General features: G+C 42.5%; 1 protein-coding gene and 1 pseudogene across 1 annotated transcript; both read right to left on the bottom strand.

The window, feature by feature from the left end:
- Positions 1 to 14467: 14467 nt before the first annotated feature.
- On the bottom strand, positions 14468 to 15405 carry LOC127040858 (olfactory receptor 4N2-like; annotated as a pseudogene).
- A 7212-nt stretch (positions 15406 to 22617) lies between these two features.
- Positions 22618 to 23388, bottom strand: LOC127040857 (olfactory receptor 4N5-like). Its single transcript, XM_050935419.1, has one exon. It carries the CDS (start codon positions 23386 to 23388, stop codon positions 22618 to 22620), a length of 771 nt encoding a protein of 256 aa, XP_050791376.1.
- Positions 23389 to 24361: the final 973 nt, after the last annotated feature.

Raw genomic sequence — 24361 nt, 5'->3', positions numbered from 1 at the left:
GAGCCTCATCCTCCCTGATTGAACTAACCTCATTATCTCTAGCTTGTTTGCATATATATACCTGCCCCTGGAAATTTCCACTACATGCATCTGAAGAAGTGGGTATTCACCCACGAAAGCTCATGCTCCAAAATATCTGTTAGTCTATAAGGTTCCACAGGATTCCTTGCTGCTTTTAAGGATAATGAGGAGGTTTCCCATCACAGTGACCAGATAAATGGCTAACAGTGCCACAAAGAGTAAAATCTGCCTCTCTGGAGAAGCAGAAAATACCAGGAGAAGAAACTCAGTTACCACAGTTTGATTCAAGGTAATCATTTTTTCATAAGTGTTCAACTGGAAGACAAACAGAGACAGGTATTACATGGTGTATCCACCATCTATAGGTCTTCTATCAACCAAGATTAGATGCCTTTCTTCAAAAGTCAGTGGCTCTAGGGAAGCCCAGCAACTACACAGGCCTGCAAACAGGGTTCTATTCCTTTCTCAGGAAAAATGTTAAAAATGGTGGCTTTCATTTGGAGTGAAACCCAGTTTCAAAAGATTGAAATCTTTCATGAAACGAGATCACTTTTCTCCTTCAACTCAACTCAGAACTAGAGCTGGCCAAAGTATTTATTCTGAATCGCAGTCATTACGAGTGGGCTTGAATGAAGAGGAAATAAAGGACTATTCATCAGACTCTACCCCTTTGGTCAATGATACCTTAGTCAACAATGAGCGCCATTGATTTCAAAAGAGAGAATCTGTTACCTTTTCTCTCAGGCTGGGATTTTCAAAGAAACTTGAGAGATTTATGCTTCTTAATTTCAATTAGATTTATGCACTTGAAAATTTCAGTCTCACTGCTGATTTCAATATGACCATTCAAACAGTGAGGTACTAACTCAACATGTATAAGAATGTTGATCTGTGCGATCAAGATTACTTGAGACAAAAATCCCATTCACTTGGATCATGATTTTCTTGAGTCTAATGCTGGAAAGTCATAAATATTTCACACGGATTGTATTCACACTCTATTCCTCAGGCCCTGATTTCATAATCAGATTCATGTGGATTAGCCTGTAGTCCATGTGTGAGAACTAAAATCAATGTTTCCTTCCTTTCCCCTATGTTTTAGCTGACTTCTCTATTTAGATTAAAAATTCTTTGGAACACAGACTTTCTTTTATTCTATGTTTATCCAGTACCTAGCCCTAGAGGGCCATTTCTTGGTTGGCCCCTAGGGAGTAGCGTAATGAACATGGTAACTACTACTACTAACAAGAATGTTACTCTGCATGGGCATAAAGGAACATCTGCATGAATCTTGTTTCAGAAGCAGGTTATAGCTTCAGTTAGATGCTTTGATTGATGGAAATCATGATGAAACAAATGACCAGTTAATAATGATTGTCACAGTTCAGGGCCAGCAGCACCTCTGACCTCTCTCAGCATCTCCCTGAGTGCAACTTGTTCTGGTGACAGGCCTCTTGCCTTCACCTCTCTGGGGTGGAATCCGACAGTTCTCCCACTATCAGACAAAGGTACAGCCCATTGGGTACCAGCTGTGTTTGAGCCTGTCATGGTATAAACCCCCACTCTGAACCTTAGCGTCCAAAAGATGGGGTACCAGCATGAATTCCTCTAAGCTCAATTACCAGCTTAGTACTTGTAGCGCTGCCACCAACCAGGAATTCCAGTGCCTGGTACACTCTGGTCCCCCCAAAACCTTGCCTGGGGACCCCCAAGACCCAGACCCTCTGGATCTTAACAGAAGGAAAGTAAACCCTTTCCCTCACCATTGCCTCTCCCAGGTTTCTCCTCCCTGGGTTACCCTGGAAGATCACTGTGATTCAAACTCCTTGAATCTTAAAACAGAGAGGAAAATTCACCTTCCCGCTCCTTCTCTCTCCCTCTCCCAGACTCTCACTGAGAGAGAAAGTAATCCTAACACACAGAGAGAAAATTAACCTCTCTCTCCTCTTTCCCTCCTTTCTCCCCACCAATTCCCTGGTGGATCCAGACCCAGTCCCCCGGGGTCTCACCAGAATAAAAAAACAATCAGGTTCTTAATTAAAGCTTTTAATTAAAGAGAGAAAAAACAGTGAAAATTATCTTTGTAAATTTAAAAAATGGAATAGGTACAGGGTCTTTCAGCTATAGACACTGGGAATACCCTCCCAGCCTAAGTATACAAATAGAAATTAAAATCTTTTCAGCAAAATACCAGTTTGAACTCCTTTCAGCCAAATACACATTTGAACTCCTTCCAATCAAATACACATTTGCAAATAAAGAAAACAAACATAAGCCTAATTCTCCTGATCACCTACTACTTACTATTTTGAATCTATGAGAACCTGTATCAGGGAGATTGGAGAGAAACCTGGTTGCACGTCTGGTCACTCTCAGAACCCAGAGAGAACAACAACCAAAATCTAACAGCACACACAAAGACTTCCCTCCCTCAAGATTTGAAAGTAACCTGTCCCTTGATTGGTCCTCTGGTCAGGTGACAGCCAGGCTCACTGATCTTGTTAACCCTTTACAGGCAAAAGAGATATGAAATACTTCTGTTCTATTTACTCTTACTTATCTGTTTATGACAGAGCCTCAGGCCCAACTTGATTTGGCTACGGTACAAGGCTTCCCTTTGGGGTCTGGGACTAGTGGTGAATCCAGTGACTACAAAACAGCCTTTTCAAAACAAAGTATCATTTAATCTAAACAGAAGGAATCAAAGCATAACAATTAAACAACAGAAGGCCTACATGTATCTGTCTTACTAAATTTTAACCAAACACCTATGATTCTAGGACTGGAATTCAGTCTGCTTTCCCCTTCTTCCTCTGTCTGTCTCTGCAAAGCTCCAGGCCTCTGGTTTTCATCTACTGCAAAGTTGTTTGATTCAGTTTTCCTGCTTGAATCTCTCCCCCCACCTCCATATCAAGCTGGAGGTTCGGCCTCAGTCACAGGTAAACATCAAAGGAATTAAGTATCAGGGGGGTAGCCGTGTTAGTCTGGATCTGTAAAAGCAGCAAAAAGTCCTGTGGCACCTTATAGACTAAGAGATGTTTTGGAGCATGAGCTTTCGTGGGTGAATACCCACTTCGTCAGATGCATGTAGTGGAAATTTCCAGGGTCAGGTATATATATACAGGCAAGCTAGAGATAATGAGGTAGTTCAATCAGAGAGGATGAGGCCCTGTTCTAGCAGTTGAGGTGTGAAAACCAAGGGAGGAGAAACTGGTTCTGTAATTCGCAAGCCATTCACAGTCTTTGTTTAATCCTGAGCTGATGGTGTCAAATTTGCAGATGAACTGAAGCTCAGCAGTTTCTCTTTGAAGTCTGGTCCTGAAGTTTTTTTTGCTGCAGGATGGCCACCTTAAGGTCTGCTATAATGTGGCCAGGGAGGTTGAAGTGTTCTCCTACCGGCTTTTGTATATTGCCATTCCTAATATCTGATTTGTATCCGTTTATCCTTTTCCGTAGCGACTGTCCAGTTTGGCTGATGTACATAGCAGAGGGGCATTGCTGGCATATGATGGCATATATTACATTGGTGGACGTGCAGGTGAATGAACCGGTGATGGTGTGGCTGATCTGGTTAGGTCCTGTGATGGTGTCACTGGTGTAGATATGTGGGCAGAGTTGGCATCGAGCTTTGTTGCATGGATTGGTTCCTGAGCTAGAGTTATTATGGTGTGGTGTGCAGTTGCCGGTGAGAATATGTTTCAGGTTGGCAGGCTGCCTGTGAGCGAGGACTGGCCTGCCACCCAAGGCCTGTGAAAGTGTGGGATCATTGTCCAAGATGGGTTGTAGGTCCCTGATGATGCGTTGGAGAGGTTTTAGCTGGGGACTGTATGTGATGGCGAGTGGAGTCCTGTTGGTTTCTTTCTTGGTTTTTTCTTGCAGTAGGAGGCTTCTGGGTACACGTCTGGCTCTGTTGATCTGTTTCCTTATTTCCTCATGCGGGTATTGTAGTTTTGAGAATGCTTGGTGGAGATTTTGTAGATGTTAGTCTCTGTCTGTGGGGTTAGAGCAGATGCATCATCCAACGCATCATCAGGGACCTACAACCCATCCTGGACAATTTGACACCATCAGCTCAAGATTAAACAAAGACTGTGAATGGCTTGCCAATTACAGAACCAGTTTCTCCTCCCTTGGTTTTCACACCTCAACTGCTAGAACAGGGCCTCATCCTCCCTGATTGAACTACCTCATTATCTCTAGCTTGCCTGCATATATATACCTGCCCCTGGAAATTTCCACTACATGCATCTGACGAAGTGGATATTCACCCACAAAAGCTCATGCTCCAAAATGTCTGTTAGTCTAAAAGGTGCCACAGGACTCTTTGCTGCTTTTATCAAAGGAATTGACACCTAAATTGTCCTGATAAGTATAGGTGAATGGTGCAATCTGAAAATTATACCTTTCTTCCTGCCTATCTGTGGTGCACTTGTGTGAGAGTTAACCTCTTTGTAACAATATAGCAACCAACACCAATACAAACAAACAAACAAACAAACAGATGAACGGAGAATATTCATAAAATAATATAGACAACTTCCACTTCCCTCACAACTATAATAATTTTATTTACCACTAAAAACTTTGGCAAATATCAACAATGGAAATTTTTACCTTTATATATAAAAGAAATGAAAAAAAAATACCAAGCTTTTATTGAATTGATAGTAAGAGATTAACAATTACAGCAATCAAACACATAGAATTTGCCCATTTTTTTTAATGTAATGATTAATGATTAACTAGACAGCTAGATAGACATTATGTCTTAGGAAATTTTCTTTTTCATGCTTTTTCTCCTCATTTTTTGTACTGAAAATAAAAACCAAACAAATATTATAATTTTCATCCTTTTAAATAAATTTACATTAATTGTCTGAAACACCGCAGCCTATAATAGGCATACTGCAATACTTTTGGCTACTGCTATCAACAAAGTATTTAACTCTAACTCCTAGTACTGTAAGGTTAGCGTCCCATGCCTCCTTTTCACCTTTGCCATGTTATTGATGTTTATATGTATCATGACCACAGCAGTCTCTGGAATCTCTCTAGTCTGGTGATTAGAGCTGGGTGAAAGTTTTCCAACACAACAGTTTTCCATCAAAAAAGGATGATTCAAGTAAATAAAAAAGAGAATGTACCAATGTTGTTGTATTTTGACTGAAACATATAAAAATGTTTAATATAATATAATATAATATAATATAATATAATATAATATAATATAATATAATATAATCATTGAAATGATAAAGTCAAAATAAAGGGCTTTGAACTTTAAAAAATGAAACATATTGACCTGATTGCAATGAAATGTTTTGGTAAGTTTGTTTCAATATTTCCAAACTGAGGGGATTTTTGGCATGTTGGTTTCCTGGGAAATTTCAGAAATATGAGCAGTAAAGAGTCCTGTGACACCTTATAGACTAACAGATGTATTGGAGCATGAACTTTCGTGGGTGAATACCCACTTTGTCAGATGCATGGATTTTTCTTCCAGTTGTGAATGAATGAAAGTTTCAAAATGTAGAATTTCCTATGGAATAGAAATTCCAAGATTTGACCTGCTGTGCTGTCAATTTAATAACAGTCTGCACGCAGAGTCATCCTCCATTTCAAATTAAACAAGCCATGTCAGCAATAGGTAGCATTTTCTGTACGTTTATCTGGAGCCAGATCAAAAACATTCCCAAGGAAGTGTGGGTTACAATACATATGTTTATCCAAAGGTTCAGGCCCGCTTCTTGGTTATTCACAGCACAACAAGTAATAGTGCTAGCACTGTAGCATATAGAGGCCTCAATCACCAAACACTTCCCTGTTGGGCTGGGTGTTTCACACACATGTAGTGAAGAGACAGCAGCTGCCCAGTGAACTTACAGGCAGGATGAAACAGGTGGGCAAGAAAAGAAAAGTTCAGTAACAACGAGTAAAGATAGGAAGAGGTTTGCATCTCCTTCACCATTTTCCTTTGCAAGCCCTCCCAGATACACCAGGTCTTTCACCAGCTAACCCACACTAGCTTTATGGGAAAACATAAAATATTCCCAGCCTGTCAATCTCTCCTATTCCTTTCTTCCAACTCCTGGATGGACCCACATCTACACGACCACACTACACACCCCTCATCAGATCCCTACCCCAATAATTCCACTTCTTTCCAAGCCCCCTTTATTCCCTTCTCTCACTAGCACCTTTGCACCTTTGCCCACCTTTCCTGCTGGCAGCCATGTCTTATGACCGGTATTTGGCCATGTGCCGCCCACTTCGCTACCCTTCCCTCATGGGCGGCAAGGTCTGCAGGCAGCTGGTGGTTGGGTACTGGGTAGGCGGTTTCCTATTCATGGGGATTGTGTCACTGTCACTTATAGCCTTGATCTTCTGTGGGCCCTGCAAGATAGACCACTACTTCTGTGATTTCCAGTCCATCCTGGAGCTCTCCTGCACCGACACCTCCATTGTCCAGATGCTCAAATTCTTCCTGTCCTTCATCCCAGTCTACTCATTATTTCTGACAGTCACTTCTTACATTTCCATCACCTGGGCTGTGCTGAGGATCCCCTCTGCCTCAGGGTGGCACAAAGCCTTCTCCATCTGCTCCTCCCACCTCACCGTAGTTATGCAGTTCTATGGAAAGTTGGTGGCTGTGTACATGTTCCCCAGGAGCAGCACGGAGGTTCCCCAGAAAAGAGCACTCCCTGCTCTACATAGTGCTCACCCCACTCCTCAATGCCCTCGTCTACAGTCTGAGGAACCAGGAGGTGAGCAAGGCCTGCGGGAGAGTTGCCAGGATGGTCTCATCAGGGGGCTTATACCACCAGCCAGTCTCCAGCTTTTGGCCCACCCAATAGCTACTACTGCATAAGAGAAGTTTGGGGACACCACTATGGGGAATTCTAAAAGCTGCATTATCCTCATTCCACTGCTCCCTGATCATCATCCTCTGGGCCCTACTGACCCAGTCTCTGATGCTCTCTCTTGGAGTCTTTTGGCCTGCTGGTCTCCCTCCACCCATGCTGCTCTCTTTTGGCTAGAGTTGGGTTCTACCAGCCCCTGCTGGTCTCATGGCTTATCTCTGGGTTCTACCAGCCATTGCTCGTCTGTGCTGACCCCTGCCTTTCTCTATTGTCCACAGCTGTGATCTTCCGGCCTCTGCTGGGCTCGAACTGCTTCTACCAGCCTATGTTTGTAGCACAGGAGCCCCTAAGTTCACTAGATCCATTGCTCCCTTCCAAAATCTGGTTGTCAACTGGAAACAGCTGAATTTTTTCCACTTAGATGGGGAGAGGGTGAACAGAGCTGCATTCCCATTCATAGTGCATCCAAGAGGGAAGCTACTGTAATCCACTGCTCATGCATCCATTATGAGGTGCTTCATATCCCAAAAGGGGCATGTCTAGGTGTGCAGGAGGTATATCCTGGACTCCCCCAGTTCTGCATATTCACAAGCAGTGGAAGCGAGGGCCCGTACAGGACAAGCTGATCTTCTGCTGTAGATGTAGAAATTGCTGCTGCCCCTGATTATTTCCCCAATGCCCTTAGAAGGATTTGTCCTTCACAAACACATGCAGAAATTTGAGCTGGTTGAAAAATTTCTGATGGGCATTTCACTGAAATCCACAGGAGTGTCAATTCTGATAAACATTTATTTAAAAAAAATGTTTTGCAATTCGTTTTATTTTCTATTCTACTCTAAATTCGCCTCTGTGTTCCATTGACCTGAAACAAAGTTATTTCAAAAATTTCATTTGGCAGAAATGTCAAAATTTGATGGTTTGTTCCAATGCAAAACAAAAGCAGATTTCAAAATCACCGGACTTCATGTCAAATGGAAATACCAGGCCTAGGCGCTGAGTTTTATTTTCCCTCGAAGTGCTCTACCCCTACTCTGCCCTGAGGACCTGCCCCCATTCCACTCCTTCCCCCAAGACCCCTGCCCGCCCATCGCTCGCTGCTCTCCACCCTCCGCCCAGATCTCCCCTCAAGCCACGAAACTGTTGTTTGGCAGCGGCATCGATCAGCTGTTTGGTGGCACCACCGATTAGTTGTGATTTATTTTTCCATCTGTATTCCAGCCCTGGAATACTCATGGAGTCAACACCTATGATTCCAGGTCCCGCACAAACTAGTCAGAATGCTTTAAATTGTCATCTGATTTTGGTTACCTTCTTTTTTGGGGTGCCAAAACTGTTGCACTGAAGCTGTGCATGTTCACCCTCTTTCAAAACCGGGCTTAAAATTTTCTAGTTAGGAGCCTAAATTTAAATCTCTAAATATGGGGCCTGATTTTCAGAAGGCCACTTCATTCAATGGGAGCAGTGGATGCTCAGCACTTCTGAAAATAAATATATACTTGGCCAATCAGCATTTAGTGCTAGGCACTCAAGTTAGATACTTCCTCACCAGGAGCCAAAATGTAGCCCTATGTGAAGCACCACAATGTAAACATAGGCTCAAGTTTGGGGCCTCCAGAGTTGAAGGTTGAAGCCTCAAATATATGAACTAAGGTGTTGATGCAATAAGTCCTCCAACAGCTGCTACTTTGAAGAATGATCAGCCAGTGGCAGCGTCATAAAGAGATAGTTAAGGGTTAATAGAACAGGAGTCCTTCATGCCTCTTTTGCCTGTAAAGGGTTAACAAGATCAGTGAGCCTGGCTGTCACCTGACCAGAGGACGAATCAGGGGACAGGATACTTTCAAATCTTGATGGAGGAAAGTCTTTGTGCGTGCTGTTAGTGTTTGGTTGTTGTTCTTTCTGGGTTCTGAGAGTGACCAGAAATGTATACAGACTCTCCAATCTTCTGAAACAGCCTCCTCTGTTCAATTTAGTAAGTACTAGTTAGAAAGGTGGTTTCATCTTTTGATTGTTTTCTTTATTTGCAAATGTGTATTTAGCTGGAAGGATTGTATCTCTGTTTGCTGCAACTTGTATTTGTGCTGGGGGAAGGACTCTCCCTGGAGTCTATAAGCTGAAAGACTCTGTAATATTTTCCATCTTGATTTTACAGAGACAATTTTTACTTTTTTTTCTTTCTTTAATTAAAAGCTTTTCTTTTTAAGAACCTGATTGTTTTTTTATTCTTGTGTGAGATCCCAGGGGACGGGGTCTGGACTCACCAGGGAATTGGTGGGAGAAAGGAGGGAAGGGGGGAGGAAAAGCCTGATTTCTCTCTGTGTTAGCGTCACTGTCTCTCTGTCAAGGAGTCTAGGAGGGGGAGAAAAGGGGGTGGGAAGGTGGATTTCCTCTCTGTTTTAAGATTCAAGGAGTTGAATCACAGCGATCTCCTAGTGTACCCAGGGAGGGGAGGATCTGGGAGGAAGAAAGGAGGGGGGAATGGTTTTTTTCCCTTTGTTGTGAGACCCAAGGGGTTTTGGGTCTTGGTGTCCCCAGGGAGGGGGTTGGGGGCCAGAAAGTGTCCCAAAATGCTATATTTTTGGGTGGTGGCAGCTCTATCATTTCTAAGCTGGTAATCATGCAGGTACCACATCTTTTGGACGCTAAGGTTCAGAGTGGGGAATCATACCTTAACAGGCAGACAGACTCAAAACTGAACAGGCATGTTAGTGCTCTGAGTCATAGACACAGTGTTAGGGCAAGCTACTTGTCTTCTCTTTCATGGCCTAGCCTAGCCTTGCCCAACCTGTTATCTTTAATTTGCTGCTGAGATGTTGATTCCCACCTCTGACTGGCTCAGGATGTCCGCCTTCATCGCCTGCTTGTTACATCTTTAAACAAGACACGCTGTGCTGTCTCTAGGGTTGCCACTCATGCTTAGGAGAAGCTACTGGTAAACAGGCAGAAACTACCTCATTATCATCTTTGAAAATGCTCCTTGAAGCTCTCCTTTCCTGTGATGCCTATAAAAAATGTGACTATGATTAGACCACTGGTTTGCTGAGATCACTGCCGCTCATGCTGACCAATACTGCCTCATAGTTGCCTTGCATTCTCCCATCTGTCTGTATCCATCTATTCTCTCCTGTCTTATATTTAGATTGTAAACTCTCCGGAACAGGGATCATTCTTTTGTTTTGTGTTTGTACAGTGCCTAACACCAGGGAGTCCTGGTCCATGAATGAGGCTCCTAGTTGCTACTGTAATACAAATAAATAATAATAATACTTGATCAGGATTGTGTGACACAAAGAAAGAAGGACCTCTTGTGACTCTGAGTCGAGGGGGAATTCACACTTGGCGTGGTCAGATGGAATAGTGTGTAAGGCCAACCTGAGGGGATCATTTATGGTGGACTGGTGACATTATGGAAACTGATGTGAAAACTAGAGAGAGACTGGCCTTTTGGAAACAGATGTGTTGGTGTAATAGTTGTGATTTAATGTCCAGGAACCTCCAAAGCCTAGGACACCCTCAAAGAGACTTAGGCACCTAACTCCCATTGGTACTTTTTGGCACTAGTGGTGTCTACATTTCTGGGGGCCCAAACTAAGATGATTTAGAGGCCAGATTTTCAAAGGTGTTGAGTACCCGCAACTGCAGTTCAAGCCAATGGGCGCTGCAGGTGCTCATCACCTATCAAAATCAGGCCCATGGTGTATCAAGTTGGGCATGAAGCACACTTTCCTATCTACAGTCATATAAGGCCCCCTATTGCCATAGGATTGATTGGAGCACATCCCAATCTCTAATGTATTTATCCTCACCACGCCCCTGTGACATACGGGCAACTGAGACGTGCGGAAACAAATGGCAGATTTTCAAAGGTGATTTTGGTGCCTAAACATGCAGATAGATGCCCAGAGGGATTTCCAAAAGTGATCCAGGCCCAGATTCTCAAATGGGATTTAAGTGCCTAAACTAATGTCAATGGGAGTTAAATGGTGGGAGCTTTAGAAACCCACTAGGCATCTATCTGTATCTTTGGGCACTCAAATACCGTTATTAATCTGATCTGAAGTGACTTGCCCCAGGTCTCACCACTACCAGTGAAGGGCCCCACACTGAGCTCTGTATCCATACATCCTCCGAATTTGGCAGGTTCAAGATCCTAACCCAGCTCTGAATGTTACAGCGGATAACAAAGTTGTGTGCTATCTGGAAAAGGAAAGCTGCTCTGGATTTGGTAGGACCCTACCTATAGTACAAATAATGGTTTCATTGGAGCTAGGATAGTTTACTCCAGCTGAGGATATCGTCCTGCAACAATATTTTCCATGGGGAGGATATTCAAAGCCCTCTAAAGCAGACAGATGCCCCAATCTCATTAATATTACTGGGAGCTGGGTAGCCAAATCCCTAAATGACTTTTAAAATCTGAATCTGTAAACATAAGAGGGCAGAGCTAAGGTGGTGGGTGCAAAATTGTTCTGAAATGAGTCCATTATTGCGCAGCCTTTGTGTTTTCTAATGCATAATTGTGTGATGGATTTTCCTAGATTTTCAAGTAGGAAGATTTCAGAAGGAAAAACACAAAAAAAACAGCTTCTGTTTCCAGAAATTTGAAATCTTGCTAGCAATTGGCACAAGAGGAAAAATAGAGGTTACATTTTAAGGAATTATTTTTCATTATTTGCTTTAAAATAGGTTGATGTTCATAGTTCTTCTTAAACCTATCTCAGCAGACACAGTGCTCTTGCTGTTTATCTAATGCATCAACTTTCTCCTGCTCAAGCATATTGCCTGATATATATCTCCTTCTGTGTTTTAACATAATAAACACTAATAACACAAACCTCCTTACAATGTTTGGCCTAATAATACATATGTGAACAAAAATGAGCATTGCACAGTCAGTACAAATAAATAAAATAAAAAGAATCTGTGTTCTTTTTTAAACCTGGTGTAAACAATTGTGTTACCTGCAAGATACTCAGGAGATACACCAGAGTTGCCCCATAGATACTAACAAAACAGCACATTGTCATTCCATAGATAAACCTGAGTTAATCAACTACATTGCTATTACTCCATAGATACTACAGTATTACAACAAAGTTACCACATAGATACAGTCAGCAGAATGTGACTTTTATTTTTGTAATTTGAACGGATAATATTGATATTTATTTTTAAGCATTTTTTCAGTTTTTATTGATTTAAATTTTCACTGCTGTGGAAAATTATGTGGGGGTCAAATAATTTTTTAATGGCAGCAGACTGAGATTAAAAAATGTAAAGCTTTATAACTGTTAAAACACACATTGCCAACATCACATGTAAATATATACAAAGTAAATATCTTTAAATCAAACTCTAATAACTGCTAAAGCAGCATTTTTTTTTACTTTGCTGAACTGTAAATTTCACTTATTATCAATGTAAATATTCTTTTTGTTGGTTTCTGCATGTACAGTGAAATTTACCTTTACCAACATTTACAGATAAAAATCTAATCCTCCCACGTCTATGCATAGATAATAGAGATTTGCTACAAAGTTGTTCCACAGACTATATAGGTTTATTGGATAAAATCTGCATAATTGATATATAATTTCTTCATAGATACTACATACTTACAATAGAGTTACTCGATAGATATTACAGATTTACAACACTATCATCCAACAGATATTATAGGTATTACATAAAATGTGAAGAGTTACTCCATAGATACAACAGAGTTGCTCCATGTGCTGTACAATTACAATATATATTTCCCCATAGATATTGCAGAGATACAACTAAGTTGCTCCAAAGGTGCTGTGATGTTACCACTATATTGCTCCATATATAACAATGAATACTGCATGGATACTACAATGTTACTACTTAGATACTAGAGTTGCTACAAACATACTCCATATGCATTACAGAATTATTCCATAGATAATATAGTTATTAATTGTAATATATCACTTTTGAGATGGTGCAACCAGAACTGCACACCATGGATTTATATAATGCCATTATGATATATTCTGTTTTATTATATATCCCCTACGTAATGGTTACTAACATTTTGTTAGCTTTTTTGACTGTCTCTGTATATTGAGGGGATATTTTCAGAGAACTATCTCTGGTGACTCCAAGATCGCTTTCTTGAGTGGTAACAGCTAATTTAGACCCCATCATTTTGTATTTCTTGCTGGGATTATGTTTTCCAATGTTCATTACTTTGCATTTATCAATGTTGAATTTCATCTGCCATTTTGTTGCCCAGTCATCCAGTTTTGTGGGATCCCTTTGGGAAGCTTCACAAACTGCTTTAGGCTTAACTATTCTCACTAATTTTGTATTGTCTGCAAACTTTGCCACTTCACTGTTTGTCCCTTTTTCCAGATCATTTATGAATATATTGAACAACATGGTGTCAATACAGATGCCTGGGGGACACCACTATTTCTGTCTCTCCATTTTGAAAACTGACTATTTATTCCTACTCTTTGTTTCCTATCTTTTTAACCAGTTACTGATCCGTGACAGGTTTTCATTACCAATCTGCCCAGGACCACAGTTGACCAGGCTGTGGCCACAAGCTCTTTTGGGGAGGAGATGACGAAGCACACAATAAGGGTCTAAATTTTAAAGCTTTTTTGATAAAATAATAAAATAACAGGAGGTTGTGCTGGTACCATTCCCATGTCATTCAGGGGAAGAAAGAACGTGTTAATGCCCCCTGGTCCTAAACCACTTTCATACTCACACACACATGGTTTAACGTCAGAAGAAGAGGAGGGGAAGGTGGAAGGGAGTGCTGTCCTGGGCCCAGGCTGTCCAAGAATCTGTCGTGCTCTCCAAGTTGCTCCAGCTCTCAGGAGAGTTTTAAGTCCTGGGCTGCTTTGGGAGTGTTTTTGTCCAGAGCCCTCTGTTCCTGGTGCTCTTTGTACCAGTCCTAAAAGGCTTGCTATGGTCTTGTTCCCTTTCCCAAAACATCCTAGCTTCAGGGACGCCTGACCTGGTGCCCCCTCTTGTTATCTCGGCTGTGCTTTCAGAATGGCAGCCCTGGGCTTTGTTTTCCTCTCCTGTGGCTTTGCTATCCTGCAGGTGCAGGTCAGTGTAGTTGGTTTCCCACAGCCTCTCAGGCAACTTTCAAGCCCCAGTCTTTCTCATCTGTCCGCCAAGTCTCAGCTGTGAGCAGAGTCCTTGGGTGGAGGCCAGTATCTTATCTTCAGACTGAGCTTGCTAGCTGCAGGGTTGAGTTAACCCATTCTCTGCTCTCTTTCTCCTCCCCTTTCAGCCTTTCTTACCTACAAAGGAAACTTCCACTCTCCACTTACATACCTTTGACCTTCCCCAAAATGCTTTGCAATGCTTGCAACAGAGTTAATCACATACAATGCTGATCTGCCTTTCCTAGGGGACTCCCTATGGGGAGGAGGGCATTGGGGTGTGACACCTTCCCTCTCGTCCCATGATAGCTTACTTTGCTTAAGAGCTCTTGGTGAGGGACTTAGTCAAGGGCTTTCTGAAAATCTAAGTACACTATGTCCACTGGATCCCCCTTGCCACATGCTTGTTGACCCCCTCAGTTTCTTCTTCTTCTTCTAATTCCCTCTCCACAGTCCATATCTGCCCAGCAGCCTCTTCATGGCACTGATGATCTCCTTGTTCCTGAGTGTGTAGATGATGGGGTTCAGCAGGGGGAAGACCACGGTGTGGAACACAGCCACCACTTTGTCTAGGGGGAAGCTGCGGAAGGGCCGGCAGTAGATGTAGGTGGCCAGGCTGAACATGATGATGATGATTATGATGTGGGTGATGCAGGTGGAGGCTGCTTTGCTCATTCCCTTTGAGGAGCCACCTGCCCTCAGCCGGACCAGCAGGGCCCCATAGGAGATGAGCAAGAGGATGAAGCACAGCAAAGTGACCAGGCCACTGTTGAAGAACATGAAGAACTCTAGCACATAGACATCGGTGCAGGCCAGCTTGATCACCTGGGTGATGTCACAAAGAAACTGTCCAGCTCATTGGGGCCACAGAAGGGGAGCTGGACAATAGGGATGACCTGGATAAATGATTGCATAAACCTCTTCGCCCAGGCAGCCCTTACCAGGGCCCAGCAGACCCCTCTGCCCACCACAGTGGTGTAGCGCAGAGGCTGACAGATGGCCACATACCTATCAAAGGCCATGCCCATGAGCAGGTTGATTTCAGCCCCTCCTAGGAGGTGGAGAAAGAAGAGCTGGGCCAGGCATCCCCCATAACAGATAGTCTTGTGGTGGGACAAGAAGTGGTTTAGTACCTTCGGGGGGATGACAAAGCAGTAGCAGATGTCCAGGAAGGCCAGGTTGGCCAGGAATAAATACATGGGGGAGCCCAGGTGGTGGTCACCCCAGATGCTGAGGATGATGAGGATATTGGCTGGGAGGATGATGATGTAGAAAAGCAAGAAGAGGACAAAGAGGAAAAGCTGGACCTCCCAGGTCTGGGACAGCCCCAGCAGCAGGAACTCTATCACCTCTGTGTGGTTCCCATGCTCCATCCCATCAGCATGAGGTCCTGAAATAGAAAACAGGGTGAATGTTATTGTAAAATGTACTATGCACATTATCGTAGTGGTGAGGTGCAACTTATACTATGGCCCCTATTTTACCAGCTGCTGCAAACATCCCAACTGAGATCAGAGCCCCCATCATATCAAGTGCTTCACAGACACTCAGCGAGAGACAATCGCTGGCCAAGATGTAACACATAGGGCTATAACTAAGCCTGATTAGAAATTTTTCCATCAAAATGTTTAGCTGGTGATGAAATGAACATTTTTGTGAGAAGTACCTGCTTCCCTTGTAATTAAAAAAAAATTTGTTTCCTTGGAAAAACTCAAACCTGTCACTTTGAAATTTTGGGGATTTTCAATGCAAAGCCAAAAATTCCCCCTCACCCAACAATTTTGACCCCAAAGACCTTTTCTTTTCATTTTAATCTTTGGGGATTTTTGGCAGGGGAATGATGGTGGCATGTGTGTGCATGCGTGTCACCAAAATAATTTGGATGGGGTTTAGTGAGGAGGTGTCAGTCAGATAATCAAATCAAGAAAATGACAGAGCCATAGAAGCAAAGAGATAAGGGGGACAGGGCACGTGGGGAAAGAGGAGGGCTAGTAAAGAAGAAGCATGTGGGAATTGTTACTGTGAGTGGTAATGTCTTGATATTCCTTCCTTCCTTTTATATTCACTTATTCTTTTATCTCATCCCCATTTATGTATGTATTCCTCCAATTTCTTATGCATGCATTTGATTAGTTGTCCCTTTGTTAAAAATTAATTGAAATTATTAATGTAATTTAATCAGTACAATGGGGGCACTGATTAACACATCCATTTCTTCATTTATTTACATGTTCATTCATTGTTTGTTATTCGTGTATTTGTTCAATACACCATTTATGTTTTTATTTATACATTGTATTTATACACTGTTTGTTCATTCATTCATGTCTTCATTCTTTTTCTTTATGTGTTATACATGCATTTATTATTTCCTTCCATTGTTTAGTCATTTATTTATACATTAATTTAATCATCTATCCACTTTCTTATTTATTTATACATTCTATTCTTAATTTAAACATTAATTTATTTAGACATTAATTTATTAATTAGTTTAATCATTCATTCATTCTTTCATTCTTTCACTTAGTTATACATTCGAATAAATATTATATATACCTTATATATATATATTCCTTCATGTATGTTCATTTATTTATTTCATGCATTAATGCATTCTTTTAAAAAATTACTTATATTTTCATTGACTAATCAATTTAATCATGTATCAATCCCTTCATGTATTTATTTATGCATTCCCACCTCGACTTATTCATTTACTCATTTATCAATCCAGTCATGGATTCCGTCTTTCCTCTAATCCTTCATTTATATGTACATCCTGTTATTCATTTATTTATTTACATAATCATATATTTATTCCTTTATGTATTTATCTGAACATTCACTGATTGCTTCATTGATTTATTTATACAAGTATTTATCCCTTAATTATTAATTATCTTTACCCAATTACATATCCCTTGATGTTCATGTCTAGACTTTTATTAATTCATTATAATATGTATTTGCTCTTTTATTTACTAATTAATGTATGAATTTATTTATATTTTAATTGTTTTTTTCTGCATTCCTTCCTTCCTTCCTTCCTTTCTCCCTTGCTCATTTATTAATTCTTAGGTCCCGGTTGTGCAGACACCCTGCACCCCCCTGTCAATCGCTGGGTTGACTCAGCAACATAAAGTTCAGCACACACATTGCTGTACCGTGTGTGTATGTGTGTGTGTGTGTGTTACTTAGTTCCTACTCTTGCCATTTAGTAATGAAGATACTCCTGTATTTATCCTTTCTTTTACTCATTCATTCCCCAGTTATTCATTCTCCTCCATTGATAGTCTTAATAAATGCGCACCATGGCCAGGAGTGAACAGTGACATTAGAAATGCTCCTACATCTCCCTACTGTATTCCCTGAAAATCCCAAACACTGATCTCTCTGGGAATGTCTGGGATAGCCAGGGGCTGCAGGTTGGGATTGATGGGGACTGGCAGAGCTGTGTGTGTGGAAAATCCAGGGCTGGGATAAGAGGGATTGAGGGGCTCTGGAAAAGCTGGGGATGGGGGAAACCCAGGACTGGAAAGAAAGAAAGAAAGAAAGAAAGAAAGAAAGAAAGAAAGAAAGAAAGAAAGAAAGAAAGAAAGAAAGAAAGAAAGAAAGGACTCACCCTGCACTGCCTTAGCCCTCAGTCAGGTTTCATCTCTGTCCCCTTCTGAGCTGTGGCAGCCTCCCTTCCGGCTGCCCCTGGCTATATCCCCTCTGTCTGGGAGGGTGCTGGCTCCGGGGGTGGGAGGACGGAGCTCTGGGGCCCTGGGGAGCACAGTTGCTGATCGGCACCACAGGGCTTGTTAGTGAAGCAGGGCTGATCCCCGGGACTCCCAAGGGAGGAGAGACAGATAGGAGGGGGAGTCTTGACTTCCAGCATCTCTGCCCCATCCTGCTCCAACCACTAGACTTCACTCCCCTTCCAGAGATGAGTACAAAAGCCAGGAGTTCTGATGCACAACCCCTCTGCTCTAATCGCTAGATGACACTTCACTCCCAGAACCAAAGAGAGTACCGAGGGGGCCTGACTCCCAGCCCCATCTCCCGATCACTAAACTACTACAACTGTCACATTTCATCACCAATGTTCTTGTATTAAGAAGCACAACTCAGTGTAGTGTACCAATGAAAATGATGACATACATATATATGTATTAATATTAGTACCGCATTGCTTACTGTCTTACTGATCTCCTGTTTACTGATCATTCTTTTTTTGTGTTCCCAAATGATAAAGAATTGAAAAAAAGTTTTTTTTTCAGGTGTCTAAATTCTGAGTCTCTCTACAAATGATTATTTTAATGTTGATGGGATTTTCTTGTCTTATTTATGATGTGGTAGGGCATATAGAGCCTTATATAGTTATATGTAGTATTATTTTTTATTTTTTTTTAAATAATTACCTGCTATGGTGGAAAGGTATTTTGGAAGAGAAAGCTATTGCAATGTTTCAAAAAGACAAACAGAGTTTGAGTAATAAACCCAACATTTTATCCCGTCAAACTACTGCAGTGATGGATCTAGAATTGCTCATATTTTCTTTTATGTTATGCTTTGTTCCTATAGTGATAAATAAATCATACATGGTATGGTGAAGGCTGGCTAGTCACTCAACTTACTATGGGTCACAACTCCTGTGAGAAGACCTGTAGGTACCAAACATGGTTGGAGAACTCATTTGTTGATGCACAAGTTGCTATATCCTGGGACCCAGTTGGAGGGTGGGAGAATCACACGATTCCACCCTAAGAGAGAAACAGGCAGAAAGCTGAGACCTGAGGGTTTGCACTAAGGGACCAGACCAAGGAGAAGAGGTTCAGCTAACCTTATATTCATAACAACTGAGATATAGCCATTTGCTTCAAAGGTGGATTTGGCCAATGGTCTCTCATCCACACAAGGATCCAAATGTATCTAGATCACAGAAGTTGGCTGTTGTCATTATTAATTATTATTATTATTAATATTAAACCATGTTTGTGCATGGTTGTGTATACTACATATACAATAGATAAAAGAAGAGCATGTAGATAGATAGATAGATAGATAGATAGATAGAACATAAATAATCAATGCCAATTTATTTTGCCTCTTTTTCGGTCTATGACTCTTGATTTCCAAATCATGATTTCCCTGAGAGTACCTATTATTCATTGTTATTTCTGTGAATATTTCTTACACGTAGTGTTTTAACAAGAACTTCATCATCTGCATTGTCTGTGAGCTTTGAGCCATTTTGACTAGCTATATCTTAATGGGCTCTGTTTCTTTTGCCTTATTGAATACATTGGATTATTATAATGAGAGTTTTTCAATAACAAAGGTACAACTCCTCATATGATCTAAATCATCATTGCTCCTTGTCCAAACACTCAGTGATTATGAATTTAAATCTCAATTCCTTTGAATATTCTAAACCACAGCACTGATCTGGCAAAACAAATAAGCCAGAAGTCGCACTGAAGTTTTACAGGTGAATTTATGTTTAAGTGATTCCCCATCACACACATACACTTTGAATTAGGGAGGAAGGATGTGATTTTCAGCTGGACCTACAGCTATTAGTCATTCAACTCTTATTGACTTTCAGTGAGAGTTGAGTGCCCAAATCCCTTGGGCCCCTTTTGTAAAAATCTTGTCCCAATTGGTTCAAATTTACCATTACAATGTATTTGACTAGGAGGGTGGTGAAGCACTGGAATGGGTTACCTAGGGAGGTGGTAGAATCTCCATCCTTTGCGTCTTTTAAGGCCTGGCTTGACAAAGCCCTGGCTGCAATGATTTAGTTGAGGCTGGCCCTGCTTTGAGCAGGGGGTTGGACTAGATGACCTCCTGAGGTTTCCTCCAACCCATATCTTCTATGACTTTATGATAACCCACCACAAGATTTGATTGGCAACAATTGCCCATTTGGATGGATTCATTGTCTCCATGGAAAGAACATGAAGTGACTGGCACTGGGAGATAGAACTACCCTTGCCCACTTCTGAGGTGGTCCCTTCAAATCAGGAATGGTCCTTGATCTCTGCTGAGGCTGTTCACATGGGTTTTACTGGTTCCAATTTGAATGGCTGGGATGTCTGTTGAGTGTGCTCATGACATGTCCAAGGAGTAGAGGCCCAACACCAATCATTTTACTTATAGTTCTAATTCTTCCTTTTTATTCCCCATACCTCTTGCATTAAGAAATATACATCTAAGACCTTGTCTCGCCACACAGTTTTGTCAACAAAAGTCAGGTTCCATGGACAAAACAGTGGAGGTGTACACACTATAATTATCCTTCGGCTGACTGCTTTGCTGACAAAATAAAACCACCTCAACAAGAGGAGTAGAGCTTTTGGTGATAAAAGTTATATTGACAAAGTGTCATTATAAACACCATGCTTGGATGTGTTACTGTTAATGGCCTCCAGAATGTGTGTCACAATGCCCATCTTCAGCGCTCCGGTCAGCAGTTTAAACTCTGCTTCCCTGCACCCAGGTAAACAGACATCTGCCCATCCCCCTATAAAGGACAGGGAATTTTTGAATTTCCAATTTCTGTTTTCTCAGTGTGGAGAGCTCACATCACATCTTCCCAGCTGACCATGGTGGCTCTGCCCAGCAAGCGCTCTCTCACTTGGAGCTCACTTGAGTGTTGGATCTGCTGGAACTGTTGGCTGAGGAGGCTGTCCAGTCCCAGCTCTGCTCCAACTGTAGGAACTTCAGTACCTACAATTATATTTTTTGTGGCTTGTTGGAGAAGGGTTACAAACAGGACACACAGCAGTGCTGAGCTAAGATAGGCATACTGTAAGGCAAGGGAGGCACACCATTGCTCTGGTGCTGCACCAAAGAGCTGCTGCTTCTACAAGGAGCTGGACAGTATCCTCAGCAACAACGTCACCTCCACTGCCAAGAGCTCTCTGGATACTTTGGTGGGACTGGTGGCGACAGACAGGGGGCTCGACCCCGAGGACAAAGCTGTGGATGAGGAGGTCAAGTTGGAGGATGGTGTGGAGCACGTCAGTGTCATCTAGTGGCGAGGTGAGTCAAGAGCTCTTTTTCATTGTGGAGAGGTCTAGCCAGTCGTAGAAGCCCATCACTGTCGCATATGATGCAGGCAAGGAGTAAGTGATCTTTTTGAGTTGATGCTGCTTGGTGATATGAGGTAGAGCTGTCCTTTGCTCTGTATATTGTAGAAGTGGGAGAAGGGATAGAAATGTATGTGGCTAGCTTTGTTTGCATGTATTCCACATTTCCTTGTGAAGCTAAGCCATGCAGTGCAATAGTGTGTTAATGCACACCGAGATTTCATGGGAATCTTCTGGAGAGATCTCTAGGAAACTTTCCTGGAGGTACTCGCCAATCCTCTGCTGAAGGTTCCTTGGCAGACCTGCTCTGTTCCTTCCTCCGCTGCAGGAAACTTACTGAATGAGAGAAGCAACCTAGTGACAGAGGATGTGGAAAAAGCTAATGTTATCAATGCTTTTTTTGCCTCTGTCTCCAGCTCCCAGACTGCTGCACTGGGCAGCAAAGCATGGAGAGAAGGTGACCACCCTCTGTGGAGAAAGAAGTAGTTCATGACTATTTAGAAAAGCTGGACAAGCACAAGACCATGGGGCCAGATGCGCTCCATCCAAGGGTGCTAAAGGAGTTGGCAGATTTGATTGCAGAGCCATTGGCCATTATCTTTGAAAACTCATGGCGAATGGAGGAGGTCCCGGATGACTGGAAAAATGCTAATGTAGTGCCCATCTTTTAAAAAAGGGAAGAAGGAGGATCTGGGGAACTACAGGCCAGTTAGCCTCACCTCAGTCCCTGGAAAAATTATGGAGCAGGTCCTCAAGTAATCAATTCTGAAGCACTTAGAGGAGAGGAAAGTGATCAGGAACAGTCAATATGGATTCACCAAGGGCAAGTCATGCCTGACTAACCTAATTGCCTTCTATGAGGAGATAACTCGGTCTGTAGATGAGGGGAAAGCAATGGATGTGTTATTCCTTGACTTTAGCAAAGCTTTTTTTATGGTCTCCCACAGTATTCTTGCCGCCAAGTTCAAGAAGTATGGGATGGATGAATGGACTACAAGGTGGATAGAAAGCTGGCTAGATCATCGGGCTCAACAGGTAGTGATCAATGGCTTCATGTCTAGTTGGCAGCCGGTTTCAAGCGGAGTGCCCCAAGGGTCTGTCCTGGGGCTGGTTTTCTTCAATATCTTCATTAATGATCTGGAGGAGGGTGTGGACTGCACTCTCAGCAAGTTTGCAGATGACACTAAAGTGGGAGGAGTGGTAGATACACTGGAGGGTAGGGATAGGATACAGAGGGACCTAGACAAATTAGAGGACTGGGCCAAAAGAAACCTGATGAGGTTCAACAAGGACAAGTGCAGAGTCCTGCACTTAGGACGGAAGAATCCCATTCACCGTACAGACTAGGGACCGAATGGCTAGGACGCAGTTCTGCAGAAAAGGACCTAGAGGTTAAAGTGGATGAGAAACTGGATATGAGTCAACAGTGTGCCCTTGTTGTCAAGAAGGCTAATGCCATTTTGGGCTGTATAAGTAGGGGCATTGCCAGCAGATCAAGGGGCGTGATCATTCCCTCTTTTTGAGATTGGTGAGGCCTCTTCTGAAGACCATGATGATGTGGGTGACACAGGTGGAGGCTGCTTTGCTCTTCCCACAGAGGGATTGATTCCTGAGCTTGACCAGCAGGATGGTGTAGGACATGAGGAGGAGGACAAAGCACACTAAGGTGACCAGGTCGCTGTTGGAGAACATCAAGATCTCCACCACATAGGTGTCCGTGCAGGCCAGCTTGATCACCTGAGGCACATCGCAGAAAAAGTTGTCCAGCTTGTTCGGGCCGCAGAAGGGCAACCTGATGGTCAGAGCCACCTGGACTATGGAGTGCATGAAGCCCCCCACCCAGGCAGCCCCCACTAGGGCACAGCAGACCCTCCTGCTCACAATGCTGGCATAGTGCAAAGGTTTACAGATGGCCACATAATGATCATAGGCCATAATAATCAGCAGGAAGATCTCAGCAGCCCCCAGGAAGTGGATGAAGAAGAGCTGGGCCATGCAGCCCCCGTAGGAGATGGTCTTGCGATGGGAGAATAAGTCAGCCAGCATCTTTAGGGGAGTAACAGAGCAGTAGCAAATGTCCAGGAAGGCCAGGCTGGCCAGCAGGAAATACATTGGGGAGCCCCAGCAGGGGTCACTCCGGATGGTGAGGATGATGAGGACATTGCCTGGGAGGATGAGTATGTAGAAGAGGAGGAAGAGGAAGAGCTGGGGCTTGTGGGCCTCGAATAGCCTCAGCAGCATGAATTCCCTCACCCATGTGAGGTTCCCATGCTCCATCCCATCAGTGTGGATCCCTGTAGCACACACAGGATGGAGAGAGAGGAGGGGATTATAGTGGCCACCATGAACGAGCACTTCCACATACAATAGCACAATGCGCCAAGCCGAGACATGTCGGCCAGGCACGGAGGAGCCTCATTATGAGGATGGGAGGAGAATGGAGCCTCCACTGAGGTAACTTACACACTCTGCTTGCAGGTGCATGGCTGCAGATTCTACTGACTTCCTCATATGCAGATCTGCAATACAGACGGCTGCTCTTAGCTGAATGGAGTGATGCCAATTCACGCCAGCGGTGAATCTGACTCATTGACTCCAATGGTGCTACTGTCAATTGATGCCAGCTGGGGATCTGGCATTGAGCGTATAAATAGACTTATGGATTGGTAGTAGAACATCTATACTCATGGTAGCATTCAGATTTTCACTTAAAACATGGAGTTTTGCACTGTGTGAAGAATATAGTGTAATCTCCCCAAATTCACAGTATGTAATTGATGAATAAAGATTGAATTTCAGATTCTCTCATTTTCTAGTCCAGATTGTAAATCAAGTGATTACAAATTGGCCCCTTCTAAAATTTGAAATGTAGAAGGTGTGTGGATTTGGGTGGGGGCACCCCCCAGCAAAATTGTTACTGATTTTTGGGATTAGCAAAATCATTCACCTTTGGTGATTTCATCGGAAGCAACTTTTGAAGTTTCATAATCTGTCGCTTTTAAGACTGGCTGAAAATTAGCCATCAAATCTCTCTCTCTCTCTCTTTTTCAAGAGATAATTTGGTTTCTGACTATTTTTTTTAATGTGGGAAGGGTTTTCTTTCCAATATTTTTTTTTAAATTAAGCTAGAAAACTGGAAATCAAAAATATTTCAAATTTCTGATATTTTTGTCTGTCGTTCTTTTTAGCAGTTTTTGGCCATTTTTTGGTTTGTTAGTGGCTGTTTGTGTTTGATTTTTTTTTAAGTTTT

Source organism: Gopherus flavomarginatus, assembly GCF_025201925.1.
Source record: "Gopherus flavomarginatus isolate rGopFla2 chromosome 11 unlocalized genomic scaffold, rGopFla2.mat.asm SUPER_11_unloc_1, whole genome shotgun sequence".
Classification (NCBI taxonomy): domain Eukaryota; kingdom Metazoa; phylum Chordata; order Testudines; family Testudinidae; genus Gopherus; species Gopherus flavomarginatus.
This window is presented reverse-complemented; position numbering and strand designations above follow the sequence as displayed.

Coding starts and splice junctions, on each gene's coding strand:
- LOC127040857 (XM_050935419.1), bottom strand. CDS start 23,388: ATGGAGCATGGGAACCTCACATGGGTGAGGGAATTCATGCTGCTGAGG.